The 12,579-nt window shown below is 43.6% G+C and overlaps 2 protein-coding genes across 4 annotated transcripts; one reads left to right on the top strand and one right to left on the bottom strand.

Annotated features, from left to right (window-relative positions):
- The first annotated feature begins 685 nt into the window (after window positions 1–685).
- Window positions 686–4,088, top strand: chmp7 (charged multivesicular body protein 7). Of its 2 annotated transcripts, none has more exons than XM_070904512.1 (10): window positions 686–1,190; window positions 1,280–1,451; window positions 1,712–1,897; window positions 2,019–2,152; window positions 2,390–2,438; window positions 2,542–2,661; window positions 2,743–2,841; window positions 2,940–2,997; window positions 3,082–3,210; window positions 3,404–4,088. In XM_070904512.1, the coding sequence occupies exons 1-10, from the start codon at window positions 928–930 to the stop codon at window positions 3,457–3,459; spliced, it is 1,266 nt and encodes a 421-aa protein (XP_070760613.1). In that variant the 5' UTR covers window positions 686–927; the 3' UTR covers window positions 3,460–4,088. The 2 variants fall into 2 exon arrangements, with proteins under 2 accessions (XP_070760613.1, XP_070760612.1); XM_070904511.1 differs by having other exon boundaries at window positions 3,082–3,315.
- Window positions 4,089–6,749: 2,661 nt separating this feature from the next.
- On the bottom strand, window positions 6,750–9,685 carry ccdc92 (coiled-coil domain containing 92). Of its 2 annotated transcripts, none has more exons than XM_070905086.1 (3): window positions 9,550–9,685; window positions 8,877–8,922; window positions 6,750–7,554 (listed from the first exon to the last, which is right to left on the bottom strand). In XM_070905086.1, the coding sequence occupies exons 1-3, from the start codon at window positions 9,683–9,685 to the stop codon at window positions 6,750–6,752; spliced, it is 987 nt and encodes a 328-aa protein (XP_070761187.1). The 2 variants fall into 2 exon arrangements, with proteins under 2 accessions (XP_070761187.1, XP_070761186.1); XM_070905085.1 differs by having other exon boundaries at window positions 6,750–7,558; window positions 8,881–8,922.
- Window positions 9,686–12,579: the final 2,894 nt, after the last annotated feature.

Below are 12,579 nucleotides of genomic sequence, written 5' to 3'. Positions count from 1 at the left end.
ACAGTCAAACTGTATTTAATTGTTGTTGTGTATATTTGCACATGGAAGGGTTGGTGGGAAGGGGGTATAATTAAACTGATCTTGTGGCCCCTAAAGTCCTGTGTCCCATGTCTTATATGGTTCCAATTGCTTTCAAAACCATAAATATATATATATATATATATATATATAACTCCTGCAGCCACTAGCAGTTTCTCTTTTATTGCAATGCAAATAGTCCTAAAGGAGTGGGATCACATCTGTCTGTATTCTCAGTTAAATCTGGACGAGTGTGACGCCCTTTGAGTTGTAGACTATATACCAAATTACAAAAATAATGAAATTGCGCTATTCACATGTAAAGCGGTTTGTACTCACTGGCAGAATCAGAAAAATGGGTGGAAACTCTAATTAAAAATACTCAAACCGCGCATGTATCCTAGGAGGAGAAGAAGAGTAAATCGCTTGCGTTGAGATGCGCATAAAGGACGCAAGCGCAATGCTCATGAGTAAAGCTCGAGGTGCGCTTGCTGTGCTTTCCAGGGTGTCTGCGTGGCTGGAGTTAACGCATTTGCTCTTGTGGACACCGCCTTCTCGCACGGACCTGAGGTCCAACACACGCGCGGCCATATGTTGTTGATATGTGGGACGTTCGCTCGTGTTAGCCAGATTTCAAAGCATCATGGGGAAATGAGGGTTTGCTTTGATAGTTGGCAGCGACATGTGAGCCACAGCCCTGAATCTTCCCTCAACAGACGATACTTTAGCTTGACGCTAATCGTTGACATTTGTTTCTCGTAAGAGTGAAGGCAGGCAGCGTATGTTGCTAGCTAACCTAACGTTAACTTGGTTCTAAGCTAGCTAACGTTAGTTGCCTTGAGCTGTCTGCTTGGCATAACTAGCAAGTGGACAAAAGGTTTAGCTAAAGTTTACACTTGGTTATAACGAATGTCTAACTCGACGGAAATGATCCTGCCACCTGAATGGGACGACGACGAGCGGATGAATTTTATGTTCTCCGAGTTCAAGGAGAACCGAGATGTCAACACGACGGACTGGGACAGTAAGATGGACTTCTGGACGGCTCTGGTCATAAAGAGCTGCAGGGACCGCGGCACCGTGTGTGTCAGCCTGCAGGAGCTGAACAGGACCTTCAGGAGGAAAGAAAAATCCCCGCTGGGCTTGGCGACTGTCATCCAGTCCATGGCCAGGTAACTAACTGTCACTGTGTCAGCTCTGTGGCTGCGGACTGTCTCTCTGGGTCAATCTGGTACATTGCCTGTGTTTTGACTTCTGCCAGATGTGGGAAGATCCAGAGGGAGTCCGAGTTTGCTGCCAATGTGGACTGTGGCTGGCTGTCCTGGGGTGTTGGCCTGCTGCTGGTGAAGCCTCTGAAATGGACTTTCTCCACTCTTCTGGGAAGCAGTGGCGTGCCTTTGGAGGAGTCCTTTGTTGTCATCGAACTAGTAAAGGTTTGTCAAATGATGTGATTCAGATGCACTACAATACAATATTATCATGATGCTTGTGCCACCCTGATGTTTGCGTTTGTTTTTGTTATACTTATTGAGTTTTCATTATGTTAACGCCACTTCTGGTACCACCACATGTATTTTGAACAAAGTTCAACTTGCAACCATGCAGAACAGTTTGTCTTTCCCTATTTCCGGCATTTGAAGTGGACAATAAATGTTTATAGCTGCTAGATATAAAGTTAACTTTTATTTTCCAGGAGAAAGCGGCAGAATTACTCAGGGTGTACCGGAGCAGTGAATTTGCAAGCCGCTCCATCCTGTCATTTCAAGAGCTCTGTACTCTCTCCTCTGATGTCTGTGCGGATGAGAGCACCCTGTGCATGGCTCTCCTGCAGCTGCAGAGGGACAAGCAAGTGACGGTTTCATTGCACGAGGGCGAGAAGGTAAGGTGTAACCTTTTTTGCAAGTCATCTGTCAGGACAAAGCCCGTCGAGAGAGAGTTTATTCTCTGACTCGTGGAGTGATGTTTTATGTTTCATCTGCATTTATGCGTCTTCTTTGCAGATTGTTAAGTTTTGTCAGCCCGGGCAGGATCGCGTTTCCCCAGTCAGTGATGTGGATATAGGCATCTACCAGCTGCAGCGCAGTGAGAAGCTGCTGGGAGAGCGGGTGGACAAACTGGGCCTTGAGGCTGACAAGTACATCAACTCGAATATGAACTTGAAGTAGAATTAGTGTTGATTGATGATGTGTGTAATTAAACTTAGTTTAGTCAGGATTAACTAGTTCCAGTTGTGAAATAGCCAGTACTATGTGTGTAACTTGATGCTTGGGCCATCTTTTTTCCCCGGTATTGGACTAATAGTCAGAGGGAATGAGTTGCATTTAAAAATTTGTGATTATTGCTAAAGCTGCTTTGCATTTTCTAAGTGCAGGTGCAAAGAGGAAGCAAGGATGCTGCTCAGGGAAGGGAAGAAATCACAGGTACTACTAATAACAGTTAACTGCAAAAACACATTTTATTGTGCGCAATCAAGCCATGCCATAGCACTGGGTTCAGTTTAATATTCGCTGTTTATCCCCACAGGCACTCAGGTGTTTAAAAGGCCGCAAAAGGGTAGAAAAGAGAGCAGACAGCTTGTTCACCAAACTGGAGTCCATCCGAGGAATCCTGGACAGAATAGCCCAGTCACAGACTGATAAGATGGTAAGTGGCAGAACTCTGTGCAGTTGCCTGTAACCCAGTTTGTTGTCAGTGTTGTGAAGTGTGTGCTGAACACGTTTGTAGGTGATGCAGGCATATCAGGCTGGAGTGGCAGCCCTGAGACTCTCTCTGAAGGATGTGACTGTGGAACGTGCTGAGAACCTTGTGGATCAAATCCAGGAGGTAGCTGTTTGTTTTAAGACAATGAATTCTTTATTTGGTTATTTTAATTGAATCTTACACGTAAACATCTTAATGTGTCTTTTCTGTTGTGTCACCAGTTATGTGACACTCAAGATGAGGTGAACCAAACTATATCCAGTGGCGTGACTGGCGCAGGTATGCCGTACTGTTAGTGCCGTATCTTTAATGTGGTGTGTATATGAAGATCAAGGAGGTCTAAGTTTGTCGTGTTTTTTGTAGATGAAGACATGGATGAGTTGGAGGAAGAACTGAAATCTCTGTTGGACGAGCCAAAGCCCGATTCCGTCTCAGGCTTACCTGAAGTTCCAACCAACATCCTGCGACCCTCCGGGGAGCCGAGCCTCCCAGGTAACGACCTGCTCAGCTCTCTGCCTGCTGTACCTTACGGCCACTTGAATATTACCGCTGAGCAGCTGGAGGAAGAATTGAATCAGTTAACCCTTACCGATTCAGGTTTGCGCTTTCAGATATCTCGACTTCTCTCTCTGTTGGACTGTGATATAAATGTCTTGAAGTAACATATGTTCACGTCTCTGTCCAGGCTTTCAACAGAAGAAAATGACTTTGCCAGCCAAGAGATTAGAGCCCGCGCAGTGATGGCACAAACGTGGCAAGTTTGAAGGACTGCATCAACATATCAAACTGTATCTCTTAAACATTTTCTGTAAGCCTGAGTTCAAAAAAGTACTAAAGAATTAAATTTGCAATTGCCAAATCATAATCGGAAGGGTTGGATGCAAACGAGGCATTTTCCTTCACTTCATGAAAACATATAACGGCCTTTACTGTGGAGGCATGCCAAAAAGGATTTTTTTTAAATATTAAACTTGAAAGCTTTTCGATCTGCTCTGCCATTTTGATCTCAAGGATCTCAAGTCAAATGTGAACATTTTAACAGTTTAAAATATGCTCTTTGGTATGCCACCATTAGGAATGCTTTTAATTTTGTGGTATTTTTGACAGTAAGAGAACAACTGTATCTGTGGTTTATTGTGTTTTTATTGATGTTTGTAAATGTCCTTCATTGGCAGTCCTGTAAAGTGTATTAAGTGGCCTTTTGAACTGTAAATATGAAACTTAAAGTAAAGAGAATATTATGCCAAATGATTTATTAAAACCTAGAGTATGTTTAGTCTCATTGCAACATACCTGTGAGGACTGAGAAGCCGACCTTTAGTGAGTTTAGTCAAATATGTTTCTCAAAATAAAATTTATTTTAATCACTTGTCTGTAGAGGTATTTGTATGTCTGTGTCAGTCACTGTGTTCGAAGCAGAGACAGAGCTGAGGAGGAACAACACTCTTTCCTCCTTTACTGTCTTTATGACCATTGACAAAGGACAATTTAACTTGTTCCACTCAGCAGTTATTGTTGATTTGCACACTTACCCGTAATGATGGCTATTTTATACTTTTGTTTATTCCAGGGGTGGCACCACACCTCAAAAGGTTTGGGGCAAAATCAGGGAGACTTGTGGGCCTATGAAATATTCAACCTGCCAAGGAGATTCACATATATGTACCAGCACCAGAGGATGCAGGCAGTTATGCTTATGAAAACAATAACAAACGTGGTTTTAATCCCAAAAGGCAACCTGGACCGAGCAAATGTGACTTTGTGTTTTGAGTATCCTGGCATTATGAGAGAAAACTAATTTCAGAGGCTTTCACATACACACATCTTTTAATAAGTAGTCATGATCCATGGTTGATAAAACGAATGTTTGCTTGCATGGTTAAAGTTAAACTTTCTTTTGAGTATATCTGATAAAATAAACATTTCTTTCTCAAAATAAAGCAGTGCCAGTGCATGTACAGTGCTTTGGCCACCAGGGGTCACTGTCACTCACGCAACCACATAATTAACTGCTTGCAATTAAAATATAATTTACAGTTTTGGTCTTTAAAGACTGGTTCCACATGTAGTACAGACAAACGGGTAATAGAAACAGCTCTACTATTGGACTGTGTCAATGTCTGAACGCAGACATTTACAGACATTTCAAATCCATACCAGGAATAATATTATTAATAATATTATTTCAACATTTGTGTAAAATCTTTGAAAGTGTTAGTATGAAATGACCTTTTCCTTCCTACCTGTTAAGTGCCACTTTAACTACATATATATATATATATATATATATATACACTCAGCTTTTACTATGATCCAGGGCGGACACCTAGTGGCCAGCCGTTTGAACTACATACACATTGGTATAAACAGTATATGCTTTTCCAATGAGGCTCACATCCCTCATCAGCAACAGCAGACTCTTCAGAGTCAGTGTGACATTAAGTTGTGGTTGCTGTGAGACAATGTGATGTTATTAAAACGAGACTGAATGGCTGTTGGTGCAGACAGATAATCCTTAGTGCGTAATAGTCACTATTCCCTTCCTTGATAATAAGTTCTGAAGTGCACTTTAGCGAGACGGCTCAGTGGCCGCAGGATTTGGCTTTCACATATAATATGGTTACTGTTCTTACTACACCCTGGTATCAATAACTAATAACACAATTAGTTACAGGGACTGAGGGGACACTGAATCGTCCGATGAGTCTGAACATGATGTGAATCATATGCTAAGACCAAACTGAGCACCTAGGGGAGAGATTTTGAACACAAAATGAGGGAATACCTTTTGGAGGAATGGCGTTCATCTCTCCAGTCGACATCCAGAGACAAATCTATGATTCGAGTTGTTCTGGAGGCACCTTACTAAGACACTTACTGTTGTCTTTTCATTTGTCACCCATCTGTACAAACAGAAACCAAGTAACCAAACCAAAAAAGCATTGCTTTATTGTATTGATTTATACATATACTTCAAGGACAAGTGATATTAATGTGAAAAGCAGGTTATTAAGTGATTATAATTACCGTTATGTTGGTGGCGCAGTGGCTACTGTCAATATCTCAGGTGCTTTTGTGTGTGTCTATTAAACAATAAATTAAAAAAGAATTCATTACAAATGTACAGCCTTTATAAAGTACAGTCAGTAATATCACAAAATCCTAGTACAGCAGTGTTTTCAAAAATGCCCTTGTATCACAAATAACATCAATGGACATTGTTCAAGCCAACGCTTAATTCTCTCATGGGCCTTCATCGTCTCTTTCTGAATCACACACTTTCTCTCTCTCAAACACACACACACACACAGACACACACACAAATATACGCCCTGCTCGTCATCATTTCATACTGCATTTGCACATGTGCACCACTGCTGTTTTTGCCAGTCAACAAGAGAAAGGTGAGATCAGATACAGCTCTTTCACCAGCAAATGTCAATTGCACATTATGCAGCTTTACCTACAGTAACGTTATTATACTGATATAGAAGAAGATGAAAGACATTCTGGGAGTATTAGTTTAATCATTTCAGTTCTACCCTATGCAGCTGCAGACGTCTTGGTATATAGTTTGTGGATTTGTCCAGACTATTGTTGAGAGGATGGAGCAGACAGAGATATGTAAAGGTAACTATTAGCCATGACTACACTACACAGCTTGTGTATGGTTGAACCGGTCAAGCAGGCACTGATGCAGATATTTGGCTGAGAATTGGTTGTATGCACCACATGAAACAGACTGAAGTGAAAGCCAAAACAAAAAGTCAAGATGTGTACAATACAAGAGCTCATTGGGTCGTAAAGAAGAAACATTTGGCATGCTTTACAGTAGTCCTTTTCTAATGTATATTAAGAAAAACAAAAGTCTTTATGGAATACCATGAACAAAATGACAATTTTGTATTTTTTTTTCATATTGCAGTGTTGCGTAGAAAGCAGGCTACACAGTGGGTCAGGCTCCGTCCTGCTCTTGCAGTGTAGTGTGTATACAGTAGATGTGCGTTTCTGTGCATGTTAGCATTGCAGTGTTAAACTGTTCTGTCAGCTCCCGAGCGCTTCCGCACAACCTTCTCCTCATTGACCTGGTCCACTGCCAGCGTCTCCAGCTCTGCCTGCGGCGGGGCCAGTGGAGGGGTGCCGTGTGGGATGCGGTGCGCCACACCCACATGAGCCCTGTACTGACGGTCCCGAGCGGGGCTGTGGCGAGGGCTGGCTGTAGCACCCAGGGGCCCGGCGGGGGAGCGCTCAGAGGCAATCGGAGGGATAACGGCAGGCCGTTCTCGCACCACCTGCGGTTCAGGAGACTCTCTCCCAGCCTGCAGGAAGGGTGTGGGGTCGGGCATGGCGTCTACCGTCTCCCGCAGAACCAGCCGCCTACCGTCCGGGCCGAGCCGATACACCTCTGTCAGCTCCGGGTGAAGAGGCTGGGAGAGACTCTTCTTCATGCGGCGCCGTGGGGTCTCGGGCTGCCTGTCCTTGGCCGGCGGAGGCGTGGGCTTGTATGAGGTGACTGGGCTGACGTTGGGGCTGGCCTCAGACGAGCTGCCGGCTAACAGCTTCTTCTTGGTGGCGTGAAGCTGTGAGGTAAGGTAAGCAATAGTGCTCGCTCTCTGCTCCAGCTCCCCGGACAGAACAGCCAGCTTGTGGCTCTTCATCTTGAGTTCCTCCAGGTACTTCTTCTCCCTCTCCTTAATGGTGTTCTCCAGGACGGAGATCATGGCGTTCTTCTGCTCAAGGTCCCTGAGCAGCTCTGTGTTCTCCTCCTCCTTCTTCTTCAGCTGGGCCTCCAGCTCCTCACACCTCCTTTGCAGCTCCTTGCATCGGGCCTCACTGCTGTCTGCACACACAATACAAACCAGTTAAAAGCAGCAGCGCTGACATGTATGCACAGATGCACACATGTAGATAAAAGCAAACATCAGTACAGATAAATAAGCACACTCCCACAGACACACATATCCCCAGACCGGACCAACCATTAGTACACTAAGTGCAGACACTGACTATGGACAATCTGTCGGCTGACAGAGACAGTATGATCCTATGGAGACTCATCTGCAGTGGGCAGGCTCACATTACAGCTCTGGAAGACAGCAAGGGCACTGCTCTCCTCTGACCTTCAACACTGCTGCCGCCACCCTGCCCCACCCAGTTACAGCCATGTTTGTATATGGAGTACAATACATTCATATGTATTATGTATATAAATGTGTGCATATCACAAAGTTCAAGTTTACATTTGCATTTCCTAAACTCAGTCTCCTTTCAAATATAGGATAGTTAGAATAATGACTTTTGCTTTCACTTTTTTTCAAAGGGGGGGGGTTGCATTTTCACCCCAGCTGGAGCAGCTGAGTCCTGCTGCACTAAGCAGGTTGCAGGCTGTGCATTAGCGCTGTGACAGATAATCTCATTTCCAGCACTCCAATCTCTGAGATGTCCCACACTAACATGATAGTGCCTCTAACTGGAGGCCCTAACAGCATTGCTCAGATCAGGGCCAGCCATGTTAAAAAAACAACATGTTGTGATCCTGGTGAGATGCAACATGCCTCCTATTCAGATACACACATCAGTGTGCAGCCTGCTAGGGGCCTCCCTCACTGTACTGTGCTGAACTTCAAGCCAGTATAAAGACAGTGGAGCTGGTTCTGAATCAGACCAGTGTTGTGACTCCATGTCATGGCCATGGCAACGTGGGGGGAGGGGCAGTTGGTAATGAGTGAGAGCTCTAATGAACAGCAGGGAGTCCCACAATGCAATGCTTCCTGGGTGGGACTTTGTTACCAGGAAACACAGACCTCTATTTCACAGACTTATAGCTTTGACCGTTGCAGAGTTTTGTCTGCTGCCACTATGCACTTTCATTCAATTTGAATCACTTGTTTAAAAATAAAACTGTACTCTGAGATATTACTAGAAAGAATATCATTACCTGTAGTACCTGAGACGTACGTCAATCTAACAGCTTATTCAACTTCTCTTGTAAGAGTAGTACTGCAGCTAATGTCATAGAACCCTAATTCTAGATGAAACCAGACAGACGACTTCCACTTTAATTCAGTTGAGAATGTTGCCAGTAATAACATTTGTGCAGCAAATTCATGTTGATGGTAACTGATGACGCCAGACACTGAATACAGAACGATGGATGCTTACCTGGAGGATCAGAGCTTCTCACAGTGAGCTCATATGTCAGGTCTGTGAAGAAACAAAAAGGAGAGGGTTACTGACATGCGTGCCTCACATGAGGTTGCAAAAGTGCAGCTATCAAGCAGGCATGCTGCGCACACAAGACTAATTAGCAGCAATGCATGTTTGGGGAAAACATGCCAGTGCTTTCCATATGGCGGACTATTCGTTTAACAAGATTAGTGAGTCAGCTTCGGTGACAGGTCAGCCGAGGATGCGGGAAATCAGGGCTAAGGCATGCAGTGTCCTGTTTTCCTGGGTGACCATCTTTATCTTTGCTTTGTGGCGTATTATCTGTATCTATTACTGGTGGTAACCTCAATACAGGGTTTGCTGTGTTGCATTTCTACAGTGCAGGGTGGACTCACTAATGCTTGAGTGCATTTCCCGTAAGTCATTATATTCTCCATAAAAGGTTTAGTAGTGGCACCACAGCATCTTGTTTACGTTTGGTCCCACATATCCACTAGGTTGTACATCTGTCCGTTATGAATTCAAGAATAGTGGGATCATTATTGATTTTAGTTTACTTTGCTGTTTTCAAGTGTTCCATCTGTTCACAAGAGAAATGCTCTAAGACGTTTTTTTAATGTTACCCATCAGCATGAAGAGGTAGCTACTTGTGGCCATGCTCACCTGTGCATTGCTGTTGTAATCTGCGGATCTCTGCGTGCAGCCCCTTCAGCGTGCTGGCATGGTCCTGCTGGAGGAAGAGCAGGTTCTTCTGTGCGCTGTGCAGCTGATTTTCCAGCGTAACATTTGCTGATGCCATGGCTGATTACGTTCAGACACACACCAGCCTTGCAACCTCCAGACACCAGATGACAGGAAATGAGGAGAGACAGAGAGACATAGAGAGAGAGGACGATAAACAAAAGTCAACTCATCCGGCAAGCAGGCCATTAATTCCCACCCTTTCGCTCTTAAACATCTGGGTTTTGGGATGTGCTCCAACTTTCCTCTGTCTGCCAACTGGCCAAGACAATCTTCTTTAGATGACAGATCGAACTAATCACGCTTGGATAATACCATCAAATCCATTCGCAATGGAGACCACTTGGCACCTTAAACAAACCGAGCAAGTGTAAAAATTGTAACCCTGTTCATTGATAAAAAGAGCAGCAAACACGCTGCAGAAAAGGTGATTAATATGCAGAGTGGGTGTGTAGGCTATCATCATTAATAAGGTTGGGTCAATGCTATGAGGAGACTGTAGCAGAGAAAGGCTAAGCGACCATAAATAGGCGCACTCTGAGTTTTCTTGCTGTAATTAGCAAGCAATTACTGAAATTAAGGTATTGATTGAGGACCTGAGAGTGAGCAGTGTCGGCCTTCAAAACTCAGGCATCTGAAAGGTAACACTAATCTAATATACGCTAATCTAATCTACACTGAATATTGTAATTATATTAGGAGATACAGTGGAAACTCTTCCTCAGCGCAGACGATAGGAAATAAAATAAAGTTCAATCCTTACACTGGAATTGAAGTGGAAAATTAGAAAAGTATAAGAGATAATATATCCTGTAGCACAGCTTCTCTTCACTGGTAGATAAATAAATACAACAGATGGCAGGAAAGACATCTCATTCTGCTAGAAAATGATCTCTTTTTCAGTGTCCATACCATGGTCAATAACAACAAAAACAAAATAAAATCAAAGCTGAGCACATCGATACACATCACAATGACACTGGGTGTGGCATGAAGGCTTGCCAGTCTCAAGCAGACCTCTTCCTCCCCTGCTTTGCCCCACCTTCCTCCTCCCTCCCTTCACTGGACGTCCTTGTCTCCAGAGCCAAGCCAGAGAGAGAGAGAGAGAGAGAGAAACAATCACTCAGTCCCAACATCTCCACCCTCTGCCAGACAACTGTACTGGGCTGAGGGTTGTGAGAGCACATTGATCCCGGCAACATAACTCCTGAGTGCAGAGAAAAGCCTCTCCCAGCATACGTAAGTGTGCTTCAATAAAACATCCCAGAGCTTCTTGCTCTTACATCATCAGCTCACTAACATGAATAATATATCCCATGACACCTCGCTGGACACACTCCCCAGTTTCAGCAGTAGTCTGTGTGATTTCTTTTCTTCATGGCTTACAGGAGAAAGGAATATGCATGTGATAACCAAAACACAGACTTATAATCACAAATAGAGCCAATAGTGTGTCATAAAGGCTGAAGAGATAATCTATTATTGATGAGTAATGTGGAGTCCTTCCGGTAAACCCTTGCGCTGCAAGCATATCTCTCATCCCAGCTTTTTCCTAGAATAGCTTAGATAGCTTTCCATTTGGAGAGACATGACCTCAGCCAGCATCTAAACATGGCTCATGCCATAGCATGGAGGTGACAGTGGCACAAAGGAGTATAGGAGTATAGGTCTTCAGTGAATTTAAGTAAAGACAATAAAGTTTCTCTCTCTTTGTTCAAAGACAACGTAAGGGGTAAATGCAGATCTCTCAGTAACTATGTTCTAAAAGGCATAGATTAATGTCAGACCAGCGTGACATGTCCATAGACTTTCCATGTTTTTTTTTATTTTTCCTAGAGCACAAACCAGCATTTCACCATACAGCGAACATAAATAATCAATGAACTGCAGCAGCATGAAACATTAGCTAGTAGCTAACATCCTTAGCCACAACAAGAGCCTAGAAGTCACTGCTCTTCCTGTCATGAAGCTGTTTATTTGCACACAGATGTTAATACTTTATCTTTGGTATTGGCAATGTGGACTCTTGCTTTTCTTCTCTCATTTTGTTGCTATTATTTTAGAGCAAAATGCGTTTAAGGCACTCTAATAATCAACCTACTCCTTGCACACGCTTATGTTCAAGGAAACTTCAACATCTAAACCACGTCAACACTAATAATAAAAAATGGCAAACGGAACAAACAGTATACCAGTATAACCAGTGTAAGTATTAGCCCTGCCTACAGTTTTAACATAAGCTACGTGTTAGCCGGCAGGGACGTTTGATACTTTCCACGGCACTCAATTTCAGCACCTGCATTGCGGACAGCACCCCAAACCCACATTTCACATTAAACCGCTGCTGGTCCTGGCAGTAGCTGCCAGAGGATCAACACTTCACACAAACGGTACTGTCAAGCTGCAGACAGCGATATCTTTCAGGACATGACCTTCTTTATCGTTATCAAACAAAACGACAGTGGTCGTAAACCGGGGGGCTGGCGAGTGGTGACTGTGGACGACTTCAAAACATCTCACTTTCCTTGTTGTTTTATGACCTAATGGACTGTAGGATGCCATCACTGCATTTCTGTATGGTCATCACAAAGGCTGTCCTTACAGCTGATGTTATGTACTGCCGCTGTCCAGGGAGGTGCTGTCCAGTTTCAGGAACCGCAAACAAGCTAGCCCCGATACGTGCTATTCTCTATTGAATGGGGAAAACGTCACAACAAACTCTAATATCCTCCACCCTAATAATAGCCTGCTGTACACAAAAGGAAATGTACCAATCGCAGAATAAAAACAATATTTTTGGCATTGTGGAGGTGTTTTGCTAATTTCAGCATACATTGAACACACCACACATGGCTTAATTTCCAGGGTTTAGCAACATTGGGCATGTATTAGTAGGTGCCATCCTATTACTCAACGATTCAAGATGTTTTTCTCTGACGAAGAAACAACAGG

This window comes from Enoplosus armatus, chromosome 4 (genome assembly GCF_043641665.1).
Source record: "Enoplosus armatus isolate fEnoArm2 chromosome 4, fEnoArm2.hap1, whole genome shotgun sequence".
Classification (NCBI taxonomy): domain Eukaryota; kingdom Metazoa; phylum Chordata; class Actinopteri; order Centrarchiformes; family Enoplosidae; genus Enoplosus; species Enoplosus armatus.
The sequence above is the reverse complement of the archived record's forward strand: the minus strand, read 5'-3'. Positions and strand labels throughout refer to the sequence as shown.